At 43.4% G+C, this 26,713-nt stretch overlaps 1 protein-coding gene across 1 annotated transcript; it reads left to right on the top strand.

Annotated features, from left to right (window-relative positions):
- Nucleotides 1-7,038: 7,038 nt before the first annotated feature.
- CCT4 (chaperonin containing TCP1 subunit 4) lies at nucleotides 7,039-24,075 on the top strand. The gene is made up of 14 exons (XM_066637977.1): nucleotides 7,039-7,289; nucleotides 8,937-8,989; nucleotides 10,645-10,734; nucleotides 15,074-15,182; nucleotides 16,496-16,638; nucleotides 16,973-17,094; nucleotides 17,192-17,324; nucleotides 18,309-18,448; nucleotides 20,166-20,262; nucleotides 20,784-20,894; nucleotides 21,175-21,305; nucleotides 21,393-21,627; nucleotides 23,502-23,615; nucleotides 23,929-24,075. The coding sequence occupies exons 1-14, from the start codon at nucleotides 7,169-7,171 to the stop codon at nucleotides 23,941-23,943; spliced, it is 1,614 nt and encodes a 537-aa protein (XP_066494074.1). The 5' UTR covers nucleotides 7,039-7,168; the 3' UTR covers nucleotides 23,944-24,075.
- The last annotated feature ends 2,638 nt before the right edge of the window (nucleotides 24,076-26,713 follow it).

Below are 26,713 nucleotides of genomic sequence, written 5' to 3'. Positions count from 1 at the left end.
GGGTAACACTCATGAGAGTGTTATTTCCTTCAGCTTGATTGAAACTAATATGATACTGGCTCTCATGTTGGCAGGGGCATCCTGGAGACAGGTTCTTTTGTTTATCCAAACAAATGTAGGTTAGATGTTAGGATGTCATAACAAGTTTGTGTCATGCATTTTGGTTCCAGGTCAGATTTCAGCATTAACTGTGGTCAACTTTTAAAATTCAATCTTCCATCCTGCTTTCGGGTAAAAAGAGGACATGGAGAAAAGGAAAAACCAAAGATCTTTTAAGCATGCCTGGGTTTAATGCTTTCCTGACATTTTCCTTGGGCCATACGCACATATCTAATGTAAATACAGGAATAGAGAAGTTTTGTAACAACTCCAAACTCTTCTGCTCTCCGAAATTGCTTTCCCAAATTACTTAACTGCATCATGTGCCTTAAACTGTTACTGTTCCTCCTACCCTGGAGGTGTTACTTGCTTGTTTTTCATAATATTCTTTTCTTCATCACCTCTTTCACCACCACGCAATATCATTTTTATTTCTTTAGTTTCCTTTGAAGAACAGAATCTGCTAGAGGCATTTCCCTGGATAACTAGGGGTTTATTTCCATCAGTAGATCCTGTTGACATGCAAGGATATTATCTTTTTTAAGAGGCAGGTGCAAAACTGTGTGTACTTGATATCTCAATCCTGCTAATCCCAGTACTTTTAGTAAACAAATACAAATTAACAAATGTATTCCAACAAGATAGCTCATTAACTTCTAATAAAATGAAAACAGATGAACAAATCCCCAAAAAAGTAAGCTGCTAAGATTCCAGTGATACTTATAATTGTTTTACTTAAACCCTATGTTAAACCTGAACAGGGACAATTAGTTGTTAATTTGTTAATTACAAGCAGAAACTTATGGCAAATGTTGGAATTTGCTATCATTTTAGTTGGATTTTTTTGAATAGGGGAGTATTGATGCATATAAAAAGTAAGGATGCAACCTTATGCATACTATCTTGACTGCCTATTAAGCTCCAAATCAGTACAATTTAACCTGCATGAGATGTATGGCATTGATCAGTCATAGAATCATTAGACATATTATTGTACATGATCTGCAGTTTTAAGAATGATGTGGTGAAAATTCCTGAATTTTTACCTCCTGTTTCGTACATATTTTGGACCTTTCTAGCATCTTGGTGGTTTCTGTGATGCCTCAGTCTCCTAAGGAATCTGGAGGATACTGAATCATCCAAATGCAGCAGTCTTTCTCCTTTGTTGTTGCTTATTTTTTGAGCATCTTCTTCTTTGTTGGCCAACTGGCCAACAAACAAAATATTTAGCTTTGAAGCAGTCTACTGGACAGTGAAACCCACCTGATTTCCAAGAGTGAGCACAGGTGACCTCCCAGTGTCCAATTCACAGGTGAAACCTGATTAATGCCCACAAGCTAGAAAAAGTGGGGTCAAACACACCCTAGTACCCACTTGGTCATTTGCCAAAGTCCAGTGTCAGAAGAACTTCAGCCTCTGTGGCTGAGTTTTGGCAGGTGTGTAGACCTGGGCTCACACCTGGACTTGGAGCCCAGATTTACCTGCTGGGTGGACCTGGGTTCCCATTTGGACTGCCCTCTGGAACTGTTACTTCTAGGTGCATAGACCTGGGCTCCCAGTTGAACTTTGGCCTCTGTGGCTGAGGTTTGCTGGGCAGGTAGACCTGGTCTCCCTCCTGGACTTGAAGCCCAGATTAATTAATTTTGTTGTATGGGGGGGAGGTATCAAATGATGTAGCTATGCCAGTGTCCCCTGCCCCACCCCAGGGTTTGGAAGGGTCTTGGTACCTTGCTTCCTGTGACACCCCTTGGTCTAATAGTCCTTCCCTTACTGGATTCCTGCTGGACCAGCCCAGGAATTCCCCCGTCTATCCCCCTCTATCCAGAAACTCTCTTCTTTCCTGTCCTCTAGTCTTTTCTTCAACCTCTCATAGACCCTTCTTGCCTGGATCTGTCTGTTTCCTCCCTTTTGTCTTACCTTTGTTCCTTGTCTTCTCCTCTCCTTTATAACCAATCCACCGTCTCTTTTTCCCTTTACACTTCCCCTTTTCTCCCCTGGTTTCCCCTTTTGCCTTCTGTCCTCCTGCCTCCTCCATTTCCTCCCCCCTTGCTTTTCCTGTCTCCACCTCTACCTCCTCTGTTCTCCTCTCCTTTGTGCACCTCCACATGGTGTTTTAATGCACAGGCACATACAGTGGCAGCTCATCCATCCATTGGCACTAGCATCACAAGCAACCCAGCAGCATTTTTGTCAGTGTGCTTTTGGGGGGCTTTCCATCCTCCAGGTATGACAGTAAACTGAGAAGATAACATTCTGATTGTGCTTTGAAAATTCTGGCTGGATGGCAATCCCAATCTGAGTGTACTTTGACATCTGCCAAACATGCACATTACTTTAATTACATAATTAAGGACTGTGTCCCAACACCTAACAACCCTGAGGCACTTTTCAGCATTTTCATTTTAAGTGATGATAGCTTGACAATTCAAATGTTAATCACAAGATATTAAGCAGGCATTTCTCATACTGTTCTGATAACATGTAAAACCCTCATTCATTTTTATTGTGGTTTGCAATAGTAAGGCACTTTGAGGACTGAACTGTTTTCCACTAGAGCAGTGTTCCCAAACATTTTGGCACCAGGACCCACCAGGACCCCTGACTATCAGGATCCACCTAGCTTTATGAAACTAAAAAACCTTGACCAGCTGTTTTTATCCTTTTTACTGTGGTGTTGGGGGGCTATGTTCTGGAGTGTTTGTGGAGCTCCATGTTCATAGAATTGGGACCATTCTGGTGGTCTTGCATTCCCCTTTGACTGGCCTTCCATGGGAGCTGAGGAACAGTTGCCTACTCATGAGTAAACATGCTTTGTGGTTCAATTTCACTTTCCTTGGGGCTCAATACATTTTTCTTGTCAGCTGGGGGGGATTTCTCAAGTGTTTTGGGGGGCCTGCATTCATCGGATCAGGATTATTCTTCTGGCATTGTGTTCCTCTTGGCCTGCTCTTCCCAGTGGACCAAGGCATGTTTGTATACTCGCAAGTAAGCACACACATGTGGCTCAGTTTTACTTTCCATAGGGCCCATTTTCTTTGTCAGCTATCAGCTTGTGAGTTTTGTGATCCACCAAAAATCAGGTCACAACCCACTGGTAAGTCTTGACCCACAATTTGGGAACCACTGCACTAGAGTTTTTTTGTCATTTGTTTACTATGTATATAGCAGTGAGCCAGTGCCTAATTCTAAAACTGTACAGTATTAATATTTTGTCAGTTGCCACTTATTTATATATTAATTAAGTCTTAACCATATAGTAATATTTGTCTACCTAAGAAATACGGAATGCTTGTATGTTACAGTTCCATGATTAGATACACTATTTCTTGTGTGATAGAAACCTGGCTGGATGAAGCAGGAGGGGTGGTTCTCTTATGGTTCACCCTCACAGCATTCTGGATCTTAATGGATTCCTGATGGCTCTGGGGAAACTCCCTGCTGTTAGGGTTGACAACTCATCACTTGGAGAGATCACTTAGAGCAGGGGTGTCCATACTTTTTGGCAGGAGGGCCACATCATCTCTCTGACACTGTGTCAGGGGCTGGGGAAAAAATAATTAATTTACATTTCAAATTAAAATAAATTTACATAAGTTTACATAAATGAATAGATTAGAGATGGAACTTATATGAATGAATGAAGGTCTGGCAATAGCTCAGGGCCTATAAAAGACCTTGTGCAAAGCAAGGCTGGCCTTTCCTTTGCTACCACTGCTGCATCACAGATGTGAAACAGCAAGCAGTGGAGGGAGCTCTCGTCCCACAGCTCACATGAGAGGTGGAACAGTTGCCCTCTTACTGAGAGCAGTTGTGTCAGGCCAGCATGGGTTCCAGCAAGTCTCTGGAGGGCCAGAAGCTCATTGGAGACTGGGGGCTCCCTGCGGGCCGGATTGGGAGTCCCCAAGGGCCGCAAGTGGCCCCCGGGCTGGGGTTTGGGCACCCCTGACTTAGAGGTTTGAGAGCTGGCTGTTATTAATATGCAGATGACACCCAGCATTATCTTTATCAGCCCAATCCTAACCTGGGTGATGCAGTGGCCCCTGCTGGATGCCAAAAAAGTTCCATAAGGTGCTTTCTGACCTTTCCCAGGATGAGTAAGCAGCACTGACGGAAAGGCCTGTGCTGTTCTGCTGGTGCTGAATCCTAAGGAACAGCTGCTGCTACCACTGGTCTGTGCAGGGGCAGGGAGATGGGGGGGGACAGGGTCAGCAGAGGAGGCCCCTGCCATATACTAACCCCCTTCCTGGGCCTGAAACCCCTACATAAACTTTCTCAGACTTGCATCAGCAATATAGGTGGTGCAGATCTCAGTAGCCCCATAGGGCAGGCTGGGACTCAACACTGGGTTAGGGAACAAATGTTCCCTTACCCAATGAGACCTCCAGCCTGCCAACCAGCCTGCCTCCAGGCTGGCAACACAACCAACTGTGGTTTCGCTAATTGGGAGAGAAACAGGAGTGGGGAGGTTTAGTAGGGAGAAAGGTTCCAGAATGGAAAATGAAGCAGAGATAATGAAAAGGAAAGAAAAGGGTGGGAAAACTAGAGGAGATAGGGCCAGAGACTGGAAATCAAAGGGAGGAAGGTTGGTGGGTGGTGGAAATGCGGAAAAGGTGGAATGGGGGGTAGGAGCTACAAGAAAAGGGTAGGGTTACCAGATATAAATGGGGACAGAGTGCCTATACCTTTAACCATTGCATAGATGAGAGAATTTTGGCAGATGCAACTTTTTAAACCCTTCTATGTTGTTCTGTACCTGCCAAAATTCCTTCTTCTCTATACAATGGTTAAATATATAGGGAACACCCTGTCCCTCTTTGTATCTGGTAACCCTAGGGCTCCACCCTGTTGGGTATACTAAGTTGTCCACAGCTAGTCCCCACTTGGACTTTTGTCCCAAGACACAGGCTAGCATTCTCAAGCAGGAGCACTCTTGGCATCCAAGCTCAGGGCTTGGAGAAGCTTCATGTGAGCCAAGCTAGAGGGGCTCACTGCGTGAAGAGGAACAACAGTGGTGCAAGGCAGCAGTCCCAAGGGCAACAATCCTTCTCTGCTCCAGCAGGACCACCTTTCTCTTTCCTTCCAAAAACACCCATTCATCAGCATCTATTTCAAGCCTCCAGGTCTCTTTAAGTCTCTTATTTCTGAGCAGACATATGCACAGGATAGCGCTGTTGGTGGCTTTCAAAGGGGATTAGTCCAGTGTTTCTCAACATTTGTCCTCCACTGTGTGTGGACTTCACATGGTCTATCTATTTGAGGTACTACCAGAAGTAACTGGCAATCAGTGGCAGACTTACCCCCCCCCCCCACTCCTAAGGCAAAGGTCTATGAAACCACTCCCTGGGAGATGCTTCCCCGACTGGGGAAGTGTTCTAGGTCTTCTGGAAAACTGGAAGTGCAGTTTCCGACTATGTAGGGAGCCTGAGTGAAGCTTCCCACGCGGTCCTAGAAGTGTGTGAAACCAGTGCTTGGTCCACTACAGGTGGCAATGACATCATTGCCAGTTACTTCTGCGTTGGGAGGCCAGATGCTACATGACAAACACCAGTAAGAGGTTCAGGGTGAACGGGAGGGATTTTTATAGTGTGTAAAAGCATTCTCTGGAGCTCTGCCTGTGTATTGGAACCGTGGAAGATCTGGCGAGGAGGTAGATGTGGTGTCAGCAGTGGCCCCTTTAAGGGTAAGGCCTGGGCATCCAGCAGTGTGCTGCACAGCTGCAGCCACTTGAAGGCAATAGGGCCCTCAGGGATATAAGGAGCACCTGAGGCAGGAAGGGGGTGTGGGTTGTAGAGGAGACTGACTGGGCTTATTGACTTTGATACTCTAACTGATTTGACTGACTTACTTTGGAATCTGACCTCGACTGTGACTTGGCTTATTGACTTTGGACTGTGCCCTGGATGCTCTGATTGACTTTGTGACTGATGGACGGCTGGAACAGACTGCTGGAGACACTGGAGTTTGGTGTGTGGCTGCTGTGCCCAAGACCTGCTGAGGACCAAGGGTCTGCTGTAGTGGCGGGAGGCTGCTGGCAGGAGAGAGGACCTCTGCAGATTGAACAGGTGTGCTACCCTGGGGGTGGGGTCCAGCAGGACTGCAGGGCAGAACCAGGGTCATTTGTTGGGGGAAAGAAGTGGGCATAATTCTCCAGGCAGAGCTTGGCCTTGGAATCTGGCAGAACAGTCTGCTGAGCAGAGCCCACCTTGTGCTTTGTGAACAGGGCAAACATTTTGGGTGCTGAGTCTGCCTGCCTTCAGGACCATGTGGTCAACCTCAATGTGGTCTCGCTGCTGTCTGGGGGTCCTGTGAGTACCACCAGGCACCACCTCAAGTTAGTGGCGTAGCTGGAGGGGGGGTGAAGCACTCCGCCTGGTAGGGGGGTGGGCGAGCAGCCCTTCCCTTTGGAGCCATTCCAGTTTTGCTCCCCCCCCCCGGCTGGGAATGGCTCCAAAGGGAGGGGCCGCTCGCCCACCCCCCCTGCCAGGCTGAGTGCTCCGCCCCTCTCCAGCTACGCCACTGCCTTAAGTACCACAGGTGGTGCCCCTACCACTGGTTGAGAATGGATGAAAGGAAGCAGTGGGGGCTGAGCACCAAAGGCTGGAAGCCTCCCTGGTGGGAAGTGCCACAGGAGAGCCCACCGCATTCCTGTGGGCTCCTCAGAAGCATCGGGGTGGCCACTGCGGGGCAGAGACCCAGATGCGTGGGCGGAGCTTCTGGGGTGCCCCGCCCACGCTCTTTGTGTCCTGAGCCCCGCCCTTCAGACCTTCCGGGCAGTGAAGAGTTAAACGGGTTTAGGCGTCTAACTCACTTGCCGGAATTTCTCAGCCCCGAACCAGCGAGAACTGGATTCTGCGCGACCTGCATTCATTGGGATTCGATCGCGGCGGGGGGCGGAGTTACGTGACGTCATTCCCACGCGACCACTAGCGAAAGGCCCCCGGTCGCAGGCTGGCCGCGGCGTGTTCTGGAAGCTTCGGGTGGGCAGGAAGCCGTTAGCCGGAGACGCAGCCAGGGAGGGGCGAGGGATCCGTCGCCATCGGAGGTCTCGGAAGCGCGCGCGGGGGAAGCTATGCCGGAGAACGCGAGCCTGAAGGGGCCCCTCGTGGGCGCGAGCGCCGGGAGCCGCGGCTCGTACCAGGACAGGGACAAGCCCGCGCAGATCCGCTTCAGCAACATCGCCGCGGGCAAAGGTGATGGGCGGGGCCTGCTGGGCGCCGCCCGCTGTGCTCGCGGGGGGTCAGAGAGGGAGAGGAACGCTCCGCTGGGCGGGGGGGCCGGGCCTCCCCCCCGCTCCTGAAGGGGGTTCGCTTGGAGCTCCCTCGTGCTGCTCGCGCGCGGTGCCTGGCCTGAGCGCCGCTGGCTGGCAGGAAGAACGCTCGGGGCTTGGACTCGTGAGGGGACAAGGCGAGGCTCGCCTCGTGGCTCCCTCGGGCTCAGCCAAGCCATGGGCGTCCCTGGCCTTCCGAAAAGAGTAGCCACGTAGCTGCACACGCACGCACCCGTAGTAGTAAAGTAGTAGTCAAGTGGCTGCACAGATACATGCGCACACACACTTGTAGCAGTAAGATATAGCCAAGTGGTTACCCACACACGTACCTGTAGTAGTAAAATAGTAGCCAAGTGACTACACATGCATACCCATAGTAGTAGCCTAGTGGCTACATGCACACTATAGTAGTAGAATAGTAATCAAATTACTGTGCAGATACATGCACCTGTAGTATAAAGTAGTAGCCAAGTGGCTACACATGCACACACCCATAGTTGTAAAATAGTAGCCATGCAGACACATACACACACCTGTAGTAGTACATTAGTACCCAAATGGCTATACCCATAGTAGTAAAATGGTAGCCAAGTGGTTACCCAGACATGTACAGTAAAAAACACACGCACACACCCATAGTAGTAAAATAGTAGTCAAGTGGCCACACACACCCCTGTAACTTGAGCATTGTAAGAAGCTGCTTCCTATGCAAGTCCTAATAAATATTTGTAGCATGGGTTGCACAAAAAGCCCATTGGAAATTAGTATTACAAAAAAGCCAGTTGGAAGTTATGTACCATTGTGTATTCTGAAGGCATCAAAAGGGATTAGATCTCCAGTGGTGAACTAGATTGCCCACAGGTGCAGACATAAAGGCCAACTACCCTAGAAAGCTGAAATATAGCTGCTTTCAGTGCCTCTCAAAACTGTTTAGTCTGAAGTAAATTGGGCAGATTTCGGTGACCTTTGCTGTGCCACTGTAAGTGTGCCTCAGTTTGCAGCCTTAAAGGAACATTCAGTCCTGCTGGGGGGCTACTACTTCTTTTACTTTGTAAAACTAATGTGCTATGTTGCATAGATGGTGTTGCACTGATAGTAGTAGTGAAACCAGTAATAAGAGGTTATTGGTTATCATTTTGGAATGTCGTTCATCTTTTATGAAAGCAAGGTTCCAAGAACAATTATCTGAAATAAAGGTAAATTTGGGGGGAAAAGTTATAGCTCTTTTTTGGTAGGTTTTCTAGTGTGATGTTAAGAGAGACACTTTTTGTTTCTCTGTGTTCTTATGGAGGCTGGTATTTTAATAATTAACTTTGTTTTAATAAGTTTAATTGCTTTAATAATTTTGTCCTTGAGTTGTTTGCATATCTAACCTGTGTTTTCTCCAAGAAGCTCAGAGTGGGAAGATTTGTGCTAAAAGAAGGGGGGGATTAATGGCTACGTTTGTTTTAAGATAGAATTAATACGTATTATAGATTTTTAAAAAAATTGCTTTTTGTGCAAGACTGAAACTCTAGTTTTGTTAATTGAATTGGCATTCATAACAATGTTATGCTTGTCTTCATTTTAGCTGTTGCAGATGCTATTAGGACAAGCCTTGGACCAAAGGGAATGGATAAAATGGTAGGTTTTGAATTGTATATAATAAACTACGAGTATTTTTAAAAGTACAGTTTTAAGCACAGTGTTCTTCAAGCCTCATTTAATAATCATTTTAGCAATAGCAGTGATCAAAAATAATGAACACGATGGCCCATGCAGGCTGTCAAATAAGAACGGACTGTCATGTGTTTGCAAATGAGGCTCTGTGAGAAGATGATTCAAGAAATGGAAACATAACTGAAAAGAAAGGGTGTATGCCTTAGTTGGACCAGCGATTTCAACCTTCTCCATTTCATGGCACACTAATAAGGCACTAAAATTATCAGGGCAAACCATCAGTTTTTTGCCAGTTGATGTCACACCACATTGCCTGCAAGGGGCTCACGTTCCCCAATGCTCCTGCTAATAAATGACCTCCCCCCTAAAAAATCCTGTGGTACACCTGTGGACCATTCGTGGTATATAAATGTGCCATGGCACAGTGGTTGAAAATCACTACCTTAGATTGAATAAGGCTGGGAATTGAAATAAAACTCATTTATGGCTACTGCATAGAAGGGCCTTTGTGGAACACTTCTGTTTGCCCAAAGTATTTCAGTATCTCCCACAGCATATGCATGATATGTGAATGACAAAATCTGTCTTTTTAAGCATATGCATTTTAAGAGTTGTAGCCCTGTCAGCTCCTAGAACAGCCATTTTCAACCACTGTGCCCTGGCACACTGGTGTGCCGTGAATGATCTGCAGGTGTGCCATGGGAGTTTGGGGGAGGGTCATTTATTAGTAGGGCCATTGGGGGATGTGAGCCCCCCTCCAAACAGCATGGTGTGCCTTGTCAGTGGTAAAAAAAACTGATGGTGTGCCTTGACAATTTAAGCACCTTGTCAGTTTGCCATGAAATGAAAAAGGTTGAAAATCACTGTCTTAGAAGGTTGTATGTGTGGATTAAATAGTGTGCACCTGCTGTCACATTTGCTGGGCAACAGTTCCAACTAACATAATTGAGCTTGTGTTGCATAGTGACTTAAGAGACTGAGCTATAAATCAGGAAGCTCCTGGCTTGCATTTTGCTTTTGCTGTGCACAAAGTAGGTGGTGTTAGGCAAGCCCTCAGCCCCAGTCCTTATTCTTTCAATTGGTTGCCCTCCAGTGATCCAAAACACTAGAAAGCACAATATGGTTCTAAGTATTGTTAAAATTACCATTTCAACTTTGAAGCAGCCCTTTGTGTAGTGTTAATGTGAGAGGGGAGGCTGATAAGAAAACTAATAAGGCCCAGAGTAGAAAAGGCTGAATACTTGTTTGATATAATAAGCTGAAGTTCTGAGTGGATGTTTCTCTTTATGTAGTGTCTTACTATAACAAAGTACAAAAAATAAATCATTAATACCTTTACACCTTTTAATCATAAATTAAGTTAACATGGGAGTCTCCCAGACTTGACCAAGTTAAGCTTATAAAAGATTATGTTCATTATTGCCATCAGAAAATTGTATACAGTTACTGTTCTATGTGCAAGTCTGAGCATGACTTCTCCTTTATTTCTTTGGTGTGTTCATACATGGCTTAAGGTTTCTAATGAGAACTGTAAATCAACAGTCTAGGTTTGTTAATCAGCATTATTTTGGGGGGGGGGCTTGCCTGCAAAAGCAAAGTAATTATCATTGCTTTTCCAGATCCAAGATGGCAAAGGAGATGTGACAATCACAAATGATGGAGCAACAATTTTGAAGCAGATGCAGGTTCTTCACCCTGCAGCCAAAATGGCAAGTACATGTCGTGTCCTTCCTAAATGTGATACAATTGTTTATGTTTTGCCAGGGTGTTTTTTGTTTTGTTTTGTTGCTATTTCCCTTAGAAAATTATAGAGCTCATTGTATCCAAGTGGGACTTATGGTGCTGTTCCATGGGGTCTACCTCCATTTGCCAGTTAAAAATGTTCTGTTAATCATAATGTGGTAGAAGAGGAGCAAGGGAGGACCAAAGGACCATAGTGTCTGGCAGTTAATTATTGTCCTTTCTCCCTCACTGTAACTGGGAGTTACTGGAAAATATGATAACTTTTGTTGCACCACCCAAGGCTGGGAAAGACCATACAGGACAAGACTGCATGGGGAAACCCTCCTAAGTTAGAAGAGTTCCCTAATTTGAAGAAATTCCACTTAAAACTAAACCATAGTGAGGACTTGACTTGTAACCAATCTCATATTTAAGGAACTGAGATGAGCCAGGAACACAAGAAGTAGTTTATCTTTATGCTGGTCTGAGACCATTAAATATACTACTACTACTACTACTACTACTACTACTACTACATAGTTTATTAAAAGACTGAATCAACCAGGAAGAAACTGGAGGGGGGTGCAGTAGATCAAAAGCAAAATACAGATAAAAAACAAACTGTGGGACTTAAGTAAAATGTGTAAATTAATTTAATACTTTAAAACTAAGTATAATCCATCAAGCGCATCGGTAAAGCAGCTACCACGTTTTCCAGACTCACAAAGAGAGTCTGGTCCAACAAGAAGCTGACGGAACATACCAAGATCCAGGTCTACAGAGCTTGCGTCCTGAGTACACTTCTGTACTGCAGCGAGTCATGGACTCTTCGCTCACAACAGGAGAGGAAACTGAGCGCTTTCCACATGCGCTGCCTCCGACGCATCCTCGGTATCACCTGGCAGGACAAAGTTCCAAACAACACAGTCCTGGAACGTGCTGGAATCCCTAGCATGTATGCACTGCTGAAACAGAGACGCCTGCGTTGGCTTGGTCATGTCGTGAGAATGGATGATGGCCGGATCCCAAAGGATCTCCTCTATGGAGAACTCGTGCAAGGAAAGCGCCCTACAGGTAGACCACAGCTGCGATACAAGGACATCTGCAAGAGGGATCTGAAGGCCTTAGGGATGAACCTCAACAAGTGGGAAACCCTGGCCTCTGAGCGGCCCGCTTGGAGGCAGGCTGTGCAGCATGGCCTTTCCCAGTTTGAAGAGACACTTTGCCAACATTCTGAGGCTAAGAGGCAAAGAAGGAAGGCCCATAGCCAGGGAGACAGACCAGGGACAGACTGCACTTGCTCCCGGTGTGGAAGGGATTGTCACTCCCGGATTGGCCTTTTCAGCCACACTAGACGCTGTGCCAGAACCACCTTTCAGAGCGCGATACCATAGTCTTTCGAGACTGAAGGTTGCCAATACAAATAATCCATCAATAAGCAATAAATATTTTAAATTGGGACGGTTTTGGGAAGTATTGGAATGCAAAGCAACGATTAATCTTGGGGAATCAATTTCTTTTATGATTAAAGGCAGGAGTTGATGACATGAGTAATGTGAATTTTAGAGGATTACAGGAGCCTGTTAAATGAACAAATGAAATTGTTAAAATATACCTTGAAAATAAAATGTTGTTCTTGGCTTGTGTGTTCATGTTAGGAAAAAATAGTGATGTTTATAGTGACAAGGATTAAGACTGCTTAGTACAGTATTGGAAACAGTAACTGTTGCTTTCAGTTGTACAGGTTTAGAATAGATAAATGTGAAACACTGTCTTAGTGAATAAGATTAAGGCTGCAATCCTAAACACACTTTCTGAGAGTAAGCCCTTATTCAACAAATTAGGGCTTACTTCTGAGTAGCCCTGGTTAGGATTGTGCCCTATGATATATAAGCAATTGGGAATGTACAGTCTGAATGTAGTAATTCAATCTGATTTTAGTAAATTACAATCAATAAGTTATAGTAATTTACAGTCTGATTTTAGTAAGTTTGGGCCTTTATACTGTAATTGGAATTGATTTGTGCCTGTTTTAGTTAAACAGGGCCTGGTATTGATGTGGACGATGTAACTGGAAAGTAATTTTCAGTGTACTTATTTACCCATGTTTCTACCCCACCTTTTCCCCCAAGGGGACCAAGGTAGCTTACAAAAGTGCAGCTACAGATTAAATATTTTGGGGAAACGATATACATATGTGTGTTCTTTTGGAATCCTATATATTTAGCATGTGGAACATTTGTGTAATAATTTTTAGATGAGTTTTTATTTTAACATTGTGTCATGTAATTCCTTCTCATTTTAAATTGAGATCAGTGTAGTACGTTATGTGTATTTACTCAATATTAACTGTAAAACAAAAATAGGGAAACAGAACTGGCTGAGGTAGGGTGGGGTGGCGGGGTTGACCAAAAAATGGGCTTAGAAGACAAATGAGAAATAAAACCCCAGAACATGACTTGCTGGATACTTCCTTACTTTTATCTGGTTATGTTGTTCAGGAGAAGTAGGGGTGAGTTCTAGTTCTTGTACTCTGCAGAGCAGTGGGTGAACCTTTTAATACCCACACACATTGTGTATCAGATAACAAACCAGTGGTGACAGCCTAGAGCAGCATTCCTCAATCTTTGAGGGAGATTTACTTCCTCAGCAAGTCCTTGTGGGTGAGGGACTAGGGCAACGAAGGGCTCCCAGCACCTCTTGCAGACTCCAGCAGCCCTATCTAGGATAGAAATTTCTATCAGGATCGTTTCGCTAAGGGGGGTGCTTTGTACTTACATTTAACTAGTTAGGGCTGCTGGAGTCTGCAGGAGGTGCTGGGAGCCCTGCACAGCCCTCACAGCCTGCTCCCTGAGGTTTGGAACACTAGAAAAAACAGGTGCAAAGCACTTCTGTTTTGCAGGAGGTGCTTTGTTTCTGCTTTTTCTGAATGTTCCAAGCCTCAGGGAGGGCTGTGCAGGGCTCCCCGCACCTCCTGCAGACTCTGGCAGCCTTATCTAGTTAAACGTAAGTACTAAGAATCCCCCTCACTTCCCCTTAGCAAATCATCCTGGGGATTGCCTTGCTGCCTCCCCTCCTCCCCCACCCCTTAAAGTTGTCCCTTAAAGGGACTGGGGAAGTGTTACACGAACTGGTGGGTTTGAGAACCACTCACCTAGAGCATTTCAGTATACAAGTTGACACTCAGTATTCCAGAGTTTTCCTTTCCCAGAACTCATGTGGATGGCAAGGCTGGCATTAGCCAGGGGTCTCCAAACCCCGGCCTGGGGGCTAGATGCGGCCCGTGGCGAGCTTCTATCCGGCCCGTGGCCAGCCTCTTGTCCCCTGAAAGCCTCTGGCCCACTTGGCCGAACTGGAACTATGCTCTGGTTGAGTCTGGAGGATGTTCTAAGAGCCAGAGAGGTTGAATGAATGAGCCCATTCATTCATTTATTCACTCGTCTAAGTTCCAACACTTATATAAATTTTATATTTAATTTTTTTTTTCTGGCCCCCAACACTGTGGCAGGTATTTGATGCAGCCCTTTGGCCAAAAAGTTTGGAGACCCCTGATCTAGTGATTTAAAAACAGCATTGCTGACCTTTGTGATGTTAAGACAGTGTCATTAGGCAGACAATCTTTCTCTCTCCAGGCAAGCCAGCAAATCCTCCCTTCACCCAGAGCAAAGTGATCTTTCTTTCAGGTGCTCAGGGGGAAGGAAGGGATCCTTTGCCTTGGAGTGAAGGAGAGAGAGTGACTAATGGATTGTCAGCAGGCTGCCCTCTCTAGCATTGATGGAGGCTATTGTTAAAGGACTGTTTTCCTTTAAAGAGCCTGCATTTTTCCCCTTCTCTAGGGATCAGCACATTCCTTCTCATTTGCAGTGGCCTTACATGTTAAGTCAGATCTGTGTATAAAAAATCCATGTAGAACAAGGTTGGACCTGTATATACTTTACAAATCTAGGTTTGCTGTTATCATAGGATCAGTTAAATGAGTTAAGACACCAGGGCAAACCATCTTACCTTCTTATGTATGGGTGGATTTGATTGCCCGGTTGGTGGGCTTTTGTCAGTCTTTGCAAAGGGTTAGCTAGAATCTTTTGTCTCTGAGGAGCTCAAAGACAAAGGTCACAGACAATCCACATGTCTGCCAATTTTAGGATGCTAGACTTCATAGGGGCATTGTAAAGGGACTTCTCAGGGGCATTAAAAAGGTCTAAAAATGGAAGGAGGGCTTCAGGACTTTTTCCACTCATAGTATTACTCTTTCTGGCATTTGGCATTTTTCCTGCTATTTAGCACAAATAACATATTTCATGTGTTTAAAATTTTGACCCAAAATAGCTGGTGGAGTTATCCAAAGCACAAGATATTGAAGCTGGAGATGGCACTACTTCTGTTGTCGTCATTGCAGGCGCTCTTTTGGATGCCTGTTCAAGACTTCTTCAGAAAGGTATGTTGTCAACTAGAGATTTAGCAACTGTAAATCGTATCATTTTTCTTATCTAAATGGAAAATTCTTATTGTATTCTTTGGTGAAAAATTCAAAGTCAAGCTCCCATTAGCAAATGAGAGAATTGCATTTTCATCTTGCGGTAGCCACTTACTGCTTACCTCAGACAAGTATCTAACCCAGACAACCAACCAGGAAAGAAAGAGCTCTTATTTAATGTCTTCTTCTCTGTTCAGTATCATATTTACCAGTGTGGATATTCATAGGCGAGTATGCTAACCAATTTTATTGTGGAGTAGTACCTTCAGTAGACTTGCTTGAAAGGCTGGATAACATGCATGCTGATCTAGGGTGCAGATGACTTGTGTGCAGTTTAACCTGAGCATTCCTTAGCTCAGCCCTGAAAGTTTTAGAATTTGAGCATGTTCCAAGTTAAAATATGGAAATCCCTGAGGCTTTGCAATGAGTTGTCTGAAATGTTGTATCTTGTCAACTTTAGCTGCTGCCATCTTCTTATAGTTGTATAATCAATCCTTTGGCAGGTCTCCAACTGCTATTTAAAGTCCATGTATTGATTTTAAAGGTTAGTTGGAAGCATGCATTAGAACAGTGTTTGTTCCCCTGCCATGCCACTTTGTCTGGTCCATCTATTGGAAGTACCATTGGAAGTAATTGGTAATGATGTCATCACCTGTTACTTCTGGATTGGGAGACATGACATACATCAGTAAGAAGCTCAGGATGGATAGGAGGGCTTTTTTGAAAAAGCCTTTCCAGCTCCAGAGCATGCTGGAGCTCTGTCCACTGAGCCAAGCCTCCTACCACTGCTTGTTGCTTTGTGTTACTGGTCTTGCTGCCAGATGGCAGAGGTCTGGGGGTCCCATACGTATCACTGGTGGTACATATACCACTGGCTGAGAAACACTGTTTTAGAGCATTGTGTATTCCCAAACAGAAGAGGTAGGGAGTGCTCTGCTAAGGATGCAAATCAATACTTTTCTCCCAGCCAGCAAAGGAAATTCATATTCATGTTTATTATACTTCCTTTCATAACTGGGATTATTTTCATATAGCTTTCCAAAGCAGCCTTTGTGGTCCTTCATGGAAGAGTTAGATTGCTGCTAGGGCTTATTTCCAAAGTAATACAGTAATATACAGACGCTGAGTACATTGAGAGAAAATATGTTACTCTGCAATATTGCAAAAGTATTTGGTATGCTAATTCAACCGGGAAATTGTATTTTTAAAGGACTTCGTTTAAGATCTAAGTTTTGATATGGTTAGAATGATCTTGTATCTTAAACCCTAACTAGGAATTCATCCCACTATCATCTCTGAGTCATTCCAGAAGGCATTGGATAAAGGAGTTGAAGTCTTGACTAGCATGGGGCAGCCTGTTGAACTGAGTGACAGAGAAACCTTGCTAAACAGTGCAACTACTGCACTCAATTCAAAGGTAGGCATAGAAAAGACTGACCCAGAAGCATATGATTATGGCATGTCTAACTTGTGTGCTTTAATTACAGATTCTGCATTGCTTATTAACTTCGTGATACACGAAATCCCTATGGTATCTTCATATAGTTTCAAGAGGACCTACTACTACTACTACTACTACTACTACTACTACTTCCAAGCATTTGCTATAGTGACTATCTTCCTGAAACATTGAATCTTCTATATTTTTCTGTTGTGATGATTTTACGCAATGGCGTGTTACATTTTTAGTTGTACATTGCTAATGAAAGAGAGCCACTAAATTAAATATGGATCTTCACTGAATCCCACAGGTTGTCTCGCAGTATTCAGGCCTGCTTTCTCCAATGAGCGTGGAAGCTGTCATGAAAGTGATAGATCCGGCTACAGCAAACAGTGTGGATCTTAGAGACATCAAAATTGTTAAAAAGCTTGGGTAAGTAATCACTTCAGAAAATACAAGTTCAGAAAATACATACATACAGTATGAGTATGTGTTAACTTGCTAATGTTTAATGAATGTTTAATTTTAGGGGAACAATAGATGACTGTGAATTGGTTGAAGGGCTGGTCCTGACCCAGAAATTGGCCAGCACTGGTGTAACCAGAGTGGAGAAAGCCAAGATAGGTCTCATTCAGTTTTGCTTGTCTGCTCCAAAAACAGATGTAAGTTACCTTATTTTTACTTCATGCCTGCCCCACTATGAGTGCATTCGATGGCTTACTGATAAATATAACTTAAAAATGATTACTTCACCAAGAACGTAGTATTTTCCTTTTCTCATTGTAGTATGCCAAAAGTTTAAAATGGTTGTGAACTGGTGTCATTTTTTTTAAACAAAGCAACACAACTGGGATTCCTGTGGACCATCAGAGTATGTTAAATTTACAGAGCAAAACCTCAGGCTCTCATAACTAATATTGAAATTGTACTTTTGTTTAAGGACTCAAGACGGTGGCTTTCAAACTGTTCCAGAGTTTGGAAACCGCTCTAAGTTCTTGTAGGGGGAGGCAGTGGGGGCAGGGGGAGGTAGCGGTGTGATCCCCAGGATTGCACCGCTCAGGGAGCTGCAGTGGCATGGCTGTACTTACCAGAGCTGCCTCCAGCCTCCCGGGGGTGCACAACTGTCTGCAGGGTTCCCTGATGCTTCAAAAGTTTAAGCGGAGCTATCGTGCTCCACTTCTGATTTAGCAGAGGTTGAGTGTGATCACTCCACTTTCACTTCTAAAGCTTCGGGGAGTGCTGCAAAAGGTTGCGCAGGGTCCCCTGCACCCCGGGAGGCTGCAGGAGGCACCCTTAAGGGGGCAGAGGCCAGTGACCATAGGCTGGGGCGTCGAAGCACCTAGTTTGAAAAGCCCTGTCATAAGAGAACTTGCAGGATCAAACCTATGCTCATCTACACTAGTACTCTTTGTCAGATTTCTATCAACCACGTGCACCAGTAAACTGCCTAGAAACCTTCAACTTGAGCATGAATAGGGGGCTTAGAAGCAAAGAATATGCAATTGATAGAAGAATTCTTAGACAAATGGCAGAAGGGGCACCCTTCTGTTTTGCTTGTGGTTGGCTGATATTGAATATACACAATGAAATGTATTGCTAAAAGAATATAGGTATTTAAAGCTTAAATATTTTTATTCTTTTGCTAGATGGATAACCAGATCGTTGTTTCTGACTACACCCAAATGGACAGGGTCTTGCGAGAAGAGAGAGCCTACATTCTCAATTTAGTTAAGCAAATTAAGAAGACAGGATGCAATGTGCTGCTCATTCAGAAATCTATTCTAAGGTACACTTATTCCTGTAGGTCATGCTACACCTGATTTGAATAATGCATAGGATTTGGGAATAAAATTTGGGGTTAAAATAGTTGTATGTGAGGTTTGATACTTCCTTTTAAAGTTTTGAACATATATAGAACTAATTTTCCTTAAGTAGGAAACCTCAAAACTTTCAATTTCTGCAGATTTTGTGGTTGATTTGACCTGATTTGACAATTGTAAACACTTTTCAAGTAGTAATAATGTTGCAGAGTTTCAGAATTCCTGATTCAGAAACACAAATTTTGGCAGCTTGTGATTTTTACTTCAAATAAGAGGTGACTTAAAACTACCCAAAGTGTCTTGTTTGGGTTTTTGTTCAAGCCAGAGAGTTAAGTCGTCTTGCCTGTCTGCTTCCAAACCTCTTCCCATCTGCATTCTTGGCTTGCTGCTCTGATGTTGGTGAAAGGGGATGTATCTCTCCTGTTTCTGTGACATCTGGCATTAAGAACATAAGAACAGCCCTGCTGGATCAGGCCATAGGCCCATCTAGTCCAGCTTCCTGTACCTCACAGTGGCCCACCAAATGCCCCAGGGAGCATACAAGACACCTGCATCCTGGTGCCCGATAGTATCTGGCATTCTGACAGCCCATTTCTAAAATCAGGAGGTTGCACATAAACATCATGGCTTGTAACCCCTAATGGATTTTTCCTCCAGAAATTGGTCCAATTCCCTTTTAAAAGCATCTAGGCCAGATGCCATCAACACATCCTGTGGCAAAGAGTTCCACAGACCAACCACATGCTGAGTAAAGAAATATTTTCTTTTGTCCTAACTCTCCCAACGCTCAATTTTAGTGCGTGTCCCCTGGTTCTAGTGTTATGTGAGAGTGTAAAGAGCATCTCTCTATCCACTCTGTCCTTCCCGTGCATAATTTTGTATGTCTCAATCATGTCTTCCCTCAGGCGCCTCTTTTCTAGGCTGAAGAGGCCCAAGCGCTGTAGCTTTTCCTCATAAGGAAGGTGCCCCAGCCCAGTAATCATCTTAGTTGCCCTCTTTTGCACCTTTTCCATTCCCATGATGTCCTTCTTGAGATGTGGCGACCAGAACTGGACGCAATACTCCAGGTGTGGCCTTACCATAGATTTGTACAATGGCATTATAATATTAGCCGTTTTGGTCTCAATACCTTTCTAATGATCTCAACTATAGAATTGGCCTTCTTTACTGCCGCTGCACATTGGGTTGACACTTTCATCGACCTGTCCACCAAGATCTCTGTCCTGATCTGTCGCAGGCAGCTCAGAACCCATTAGCCTATATGTGAAGTTTTGACTTTTTGCCCCAATGTGCATGACTTTACACTTACTTCTGATACTTCACTTGCATTCTGTTACGGATGTAAACAAGGTGATCTAGGAAATGTGGTTTTCCTAACAGGACTGTAGTGTTGAGAAAATCACATTTCCCCAGTGTATCTTCTGTCACAGCTGTAGCAGTGTGCCAAGAATTAGAGGGGAGAGATCTCTGTTGTGGTGGGTTGTTAAGGAAGCTTTGAGGAAAGGGTAGGAATTGGACCCATTGTGTTTCTGATGATACAGGGCTGATGTAATCCTAAAGTTTGCTTGGAATAAATTGTTTTCTGAGCCCTGTTTCAATCCTGACTGGATTAGTTCAACCAATAGCTAATAACTATGTTGTATTTGTGGTAAATTTGTTGCTTGTCTACTGTGTTTATTTCAGGGATGCTCTAAGTGACTTAGCTTTACATTTCTTGAACAAAATGAAGATCATGGTGATTAAGGATATTGAAAGAGAAGACATTGAATTTATATGCAAGGTAAGAATGTGGTGGTCTCTGCTGGCGGAACATTTTATTTGTGAAGTATATGGGGCCCCCATATCTGTGGATCCCATATCCGCAGATCCAGTTATATGTGGATTGGGTCTGGGTCCCCCCTGCATGTGCATTCCTGTGCGCACCCCTTCCGGAGGCATAGGGAGTGGCCCCCAGACTATGAAGATGGGTGTTTGTCTGTATCTGCAGGTTCAGGTATCTGCAGGGGTTCTAGAATGGAACCCTTGTGGATAAGGGGCACACCTGTAATTGTCTTGATAACTTCATTTGTTCTTGAAATTGGTAATGACAATGAATGACTTTGTCTTAGAATTTCTGAGGCAGTTTATACATAGATTATGGTAGGAAACATTATGTAAAATTGCCCATAGCTCACGTCTTCTCAAGGAAAATAACTTACCTTTTGTAAGAGGTGCTATGGACCGTAGTGTGTGTGCAAGAGCATACTGAATTTTGTTATTATATTACGAGCCTGTGGTGTGCGTCTTTGTGTTTTTCAACAGACAATTGCCACTAAGCCTGTTGCTCATATTGATCAATTCACTGGTGATATGTTGGGATCTGCTGAACTGGCAGAAGAGGTCAATTTAAATGGCTCTGGGAAACTAGTAAAGGTAAGGAGCAGAACTCTTATTCAGAACAGCCTTCTGCCTTATGAAGAGGAATTAATGTGTCAAAGACAAATATTTTATTGCATGTGATAAAGTTTCATCACAGTAAAACTTTTATCCTCTATACTAGTTACATGCTGCAAAGTGTCTATTTATTCTGACACTATATAGCTTGGCTGAAGTTCCTGTGTTTGCTTTTGTTACTCTTGATACTGAAAACACTTGAATCTGTTAGCAATAATACAGCTAAAATGAGATATTATAGTAATACTTCATGTTGCAGATTACAGGCTGCGCTAGCCCAGGAAAAACTGTAACAATTGTGGTTCGTGGCTCTAACAAACTAGTGATTGAAGAAGCTGAACGCTCAATTCATGATGCCTTGTGCGTCGTCCGCTGTCTGGTAAAGAAAAGGTACTGTGTTGGCTTCACAGACAATTTAGTAATTGTACCATGTGATTAGTGTATCTGATATTTCAAACTGTAATACTTTAATTTTAGAGCCCTGATTGCAGGTGGTGGAGCACCAGAAATTGAGTTGTCGCTACGCTTGAATGAATATGCTCGCACCTTAAGTGGAATGGAGTCTTACTGTGTCCGTGCTTTTGGAGAAGCCCTGGAAATTATTCCATCTACCCTGGCTGAAAATGCAGGCCTTAATCCTATCACTACGGTAACAGAGCTGAGAAACAGGCATGCACAAGGAGAGAGAACAGCAGGCATTAATGTCAGGAAGGTAATATGCAAAGTGGTAACAAAAATAAATAGAATCCTCTGTAGAGTTCTGCTTTCTGAAACAGGGCCATTCTGATGGCTGGAAGTTTACTATAATTGGTTTCTCTCATGCCTTTCACTCCATTATTTTTAATTCAATCAAAGTATCCTGAACAGTTTGACTATTTGGCAGTAGATGCTGAGGAACAAATCTCACTAATCTGTTAGATTAAGTTCTAGTTCCCTGGACTCAAGAAATTAAGTATCTTTGTGGCCAAAATAGTAGAAGACATTTTGTTCATTTGTAAGCAGTTAAGACTTAAAATGTTTGATTCATTTTATAGTTGACCATTGAACAAATATTAAGTTGAGCTTCTACTTGCCCAAAAATATGGTGAATAGATGACTTTATTTGTTTTTGTGGCAATACAATTCCATCAGTCTTATATTGAAAACCACGTAGTAGATTGCTGTAGGAATAATTATAATATTATTAATGTGTTTTTATTTGATTGTATTTTACCTACCTATACAGTAAGTATACAGGTGGGTCCTGAACCTGTGTTGATTCAAATTTGACCCAACTTGAACCCTCAAAGGGTGACCAGAGCTGTGCTGCAGTTGGCTCTGGAGGGCTTTCTGAAGCCTGCAGAGGCTGCACGTGTCTGCCCTTTACGGGCTTCAGAATGGCCATTACCATCCAAAAACGCTACTTCCAGTTCCCCTTGGGAAACCATAAGTGACATTTTATGCTTTTTAAGCCCTCCCCAGGCCTCAGAATGCCTTAAAAGGCATATACTTCCAGTTTTCCAAGAGAAAACAAATAGTGTTTTTTGGCTGTAACAGCCATTGTGAAGCCTGCAGAGATTGCAGGCAGATGAGCTCTGGTCGCCTTTAAGAGGGTTTAATGGGCCAAAACCACTGATTTGCTTAGCCACAATTTTTAGTATCCACGGGGAAGGGGCTGTCCAAGAATAGATCCCTGCAAATACCGACCCCACTGTACTTACCTTCCTTTTGATGGTGTTTCTCTGTATAATTTTTTGTTTAAGACTTATGCTCAGAGTACTACTAAGTATTTCATTTGTTAAATTTAAATAGGTCGAGTTTAGTTAAACAGGAATTATTTTTGCTTCATCAGACTTCTTAATGGGTTGTCAGTGCCAGCAGTGTCTTGCTTTCCATGCTAGACATTCTGTTATCTCAAAGCTGAGAGGGCATGCAGAAAAACACATCTGAATATTTGGAGACAGATATGACTGTTGTGAATTTTTGGGACAATAAATGAATTTATTATTTAGCTAAATGAGTATCTTCTAGATCAGTGCTTCCCAAACTCCTACAAGGGAGTTGGGAGTACTGTAAGTGTGTTGGGGGAGGGGCTATTGAAGCAACACAATCCCCATGATCACACTGCTGCTGGGGGGAGGGGTGTTTTTAATTACCTGCTGGGACTGGTGGCCCCCTGAGGGTGGGGGTGCGGGAAGCTCTGCAGACACCTCTCCAGGGCTCCCTGAGTCTCCAAAACAGTTAAAAAAAAAAATGAAATCAAAACACCACTTTTGGTTTTTGATCACATTTTTTTCTGTTTGAAGGCTCAGGGAGCACTACAGAGGGCTCCCTGCATCCACCCACCCCTGGAGGTTGGCAGTCCCTTAGGTAAGTGACAAAACCCCTCCTCCTGGCAGCAGTGTGATCCTGGGGATTGTGTTACTGCCTTCTCCCCTCCCTGCCCTTTAAAGGTGCAGGGGCATGTGCTTCCCTGGCTGGTTGGTTGTGACCCACTAGTTTGGAAACCACTGTTCTAGACTCTCCATAATGAAAATGCCAAAAAATGTATTGTTTGATATTGAATGGTAATTGTTATAAACTGAGACTGCAGTTCTTAAATTATAGGGTGGAATTTCAAATATCCTGGAAGAGCTGGTGGTCCAGCCTTTATTGGTGTCCATCAGTGCTCTGACCCTAGCTACAGAAACTGTCCGCAGTATTCTTAAGATTGATGATGTGGTAAGTTAAGTTTAACTGTTGACTAATGGTATATCAGATGCTTGTTCTATTGTTGACAACTTTTTAGTGTAACAAGGTTATGTTGAGTTAACAATTTTACATGGAAGTGATAATTTTTATAGTAGTGATATCTTCTAATTGATTAGATTGCATTTGCAACTATAATTGATGAAAACTGATTCTGAGATTTAAAGAGGTAAATACAACTGTCAGTGGAGTCCTAGAATATGAGATGTTATGGGGACAATTTGAGTAGTAATAATGGTTTCCCACTCCATACAATGACTTCTACTTTCTATCTCTCTCTTCACAGGTGAACTCTCGATGAGATTGTTGAAGAAAAGGCAGTGCAACTAGCACAGAAGTAATAAACTAAAAACATGGCTCTTTTGCTTAACGCCCAGTAACACACATGTACTTTTGTCAATTTAAATTAATAAAATCTCAAATTCTAAAGGCAGATCTTGTTTAAATTTTATGATTGAAAAAATATTGCATCTCTTGCTTAAACTGTCCAGCCAAATTTAAGCACTTTGTATGAAACAACAACCTGACAGATCAGTTCAGTTGGGCATTCTGCGCTGAGAATGCATCCTAGGAAACATCCCAGAATTCTTTTGCAATAGTCTTGCAATTCTTTTTCAAATGTAATAGTTCTAGAATTCTTGAAGGGATTTTTCCTCTTCATAATCTGGGTAAGGTTGAAGGTGATAATGCATTCCTATGGCCTGCATGACAGCAGGCCCTTCAGGGATCTTAGACTTTTCTTTTGACTGCATGAAGGGCAAGCATGCATCATTATAGCATTAACTAATCAATTAAAAACCACTAAAATTGGAATAGTGAAGAATCTGTAATAAAACTGACAAGTGAGGTTTGTTGTGCTTCACCTACTGCATTGAGAAAGTCACTGTGATCACGTGGAAAATGGAGTTCTTGGACAGAATGTTACCTTAAAAAGATAGTTGGCTTCTGAAATGTTGAACAAATGCAACCTAAAATTGTAACTAACAATCAGATACCTTGGCTTTAGTGTTTTGCAGACTACTGAAGCAAAAACCACTTGAAATTGAGGTGTGGCAGAAGAATAAAATACAATATAGATTGGGATGGCCAAACTTGCTTAATGTAAGGTATCCACATACAATAAACTACAGGTGTTTGAGAGTCACAAGAGAGAAGTTTGAGAGAAGCATTTAAATATATTTACTTGCCATGAACATTAAATTTGTTTTAATCCAGCGGAGTCTTCGTTTATATCAGGTTAATAATCATAAAGCTTGAAAATTCCTATTTTATAGTAATGGTGAGTCAAAAAGGAGATCAGTGAGCCATATGTTATATGTCAAAGAGCTGCATATGGCCCACAAGCCACAGTGTGGCTAACCCAAAATTATATTTTCTGTTGGGCAAACTTCTGTTTATAGGATTGTGCAAGTGTTTATATTGGACATGAACGTGCTGGGAAATCATTTACACCAGGGGTGCTCACACTTTTTCAGCTTGAGAGCTACTTTGAAACCCCGCAAGGCCCGGAGATCTACCAGAGTTTTTTTACAATGTTCGCGCCATCATAACATATAACATTTATGTGTACAATGTATGTTGGTGTACCTTGAGCCCCACTGAGTATAACAGGACTTACTCCTGAGTAGACATGCCTAGGATTAGGCTGTGAGGCTGCAATCCTAGCCACACTTACCTGGGAGTAAGCCCCATTGAGTACAATGGGCCTTACTCCCGGCATTTCCTCCCAGAGGCACCTGAAGGGGGGGGGTTGGCACTCCGCGATCTACTCATTTTGCCTCGATCTACCGGTAGATCGCGATCCACCTATTGAGCACCCCTGATTTACACAAATCAGCTAGGCAGAGAATCATTAATGCACCACTTGTTCAGTACTTCCTGGATTTCAAGCATGGGATTATGGATTTCAAAGCTTTCACAACTAAAAAGATGAATTCTCAGTTGCATAGATGTGGATATTCAGTAATGTAGCTTGAGGCCTTTTGAAAATGGACATTAGACTGCTAATCCCCATCTAATGAAAGTTTTTATATTTGAATCACAGGTCCTACCTTGTGTGTTCTGTTCGGGAACGCCTAGTGGATTAAGAAAACAGTGGATGCCAAATCAGTGTAAAAATAGCTTTAAAGACCCACTTTCAGGTTTCTTGTTCCTCTATTATTGCCCTAGAATGCAGTGGGATAGAGATACTATGCCGCATTGAGCCACTAGATGGGGTGAATAATGGAATCTAATGGATTGAAATTATAATTAAACAGCACAAAGGTTGGAAATTGGATTTTGGTGCTTTTTTCCTTGTTACAAGGCATTTAAAGGTGGTATCAGTGGTAAGTCAAATCATTGGATACCGAGGTTGCATCAGTATGGGACCTGAAGGAAGCTGCTCCTTCCTCTGAATGAGTTAAGAACATAGAACAGCTTCACCGGATCAGGCCATAGGCCCATCTAGTCCAGCTTCCTATATCTCATAGCGGGCCCTCCAAATGCCCCAGGGAGCACACCTGATAACAAGAGACCTGCATCCTGGTGTCCTCCCTTGCATCTGACATAGCCCATTTCTAAAAGGAGGTTTTACACATCATGGCTTGTACCCTGTAATGGATTTTTCCTCCAGAAACGTGTCCAATCCCCTTTTAAAGGCATCTAGGCTAGACGCCAGCACCACATCCTGTGGCAAGGAGTTCCACCGACTGACCACATGCTGAGTAAAGTAATATTTTCTTTTGTCTGTCCTAACTCCCAACACTCAATTTTAATGGATGTCCCTTGGTTCTGGTGTTATGTGAGAGTGTAAAGAGCATCTCTCTATCCACTTTATCCTTCCCATGCATAATTTTGTATGTCTCAATCATGTCCTCCCTCAGCTGTCTCTTTTCTAGGCTGCAGAAGCCCAAATGCCGTAGTCTTTCCTCATAAGGAAGGTGTCCCAGCCTAGCAATCATCTTAGTTGCCCTCTTTTGCACCTTTTCCATTTCCACCATATCCTTTTTGAGATGTGGCGACCAGAACTGAACACAATACTCCAGGTGTAGCCTTACCATAGATTTGTACAACGGCATTATAATATTAGC

Source organism: Tiliqua scincoides, chromosome 1, assembly GCF_035046505.1.
Source record: "Tiliqua scincoides isolate rTilSci1 chromosome 1, rTilSci1.hap2, whole genome shotgun sequence".
In the NCBI taxonomy this organism is placed as follows: Eukaryota; Metazoa; Chordata; class Lepidosauria; order Squamata; family Scincidae; genus Tiliqua; species Tiliqua scincoides.
Note: the sequence above shows the minus strand (reverse complement) of the source record. Positions and strands in the feature narration are given on the sequence as shown.

Excerpts from the sequence above, each read along its gene's own strand:
- CCT4 (XM_066637977.1), top strand. The coding sequence starts at position 7,169 with ATGCCGGAGAACGCGAGCCTGAAGGGGCCCCTCGTGGGCGCGAGCGCC. Across the intron at positions 16,639-16,972 it reads CTACTGCACTCAATTCAAAG|GTTGTCTCGCAGTATTCAGG; the intron begins GTAGGCATAGAA and ends TGAATCCCACAG. Across the intron at positions 17,325-18,308 it reads TGTCTGCTCCAAAAACAGAT|ATGGATAACCAGATCGTTGT; the intron begins GTAAGTTACCTT and ends TTCTTTTGCTAG.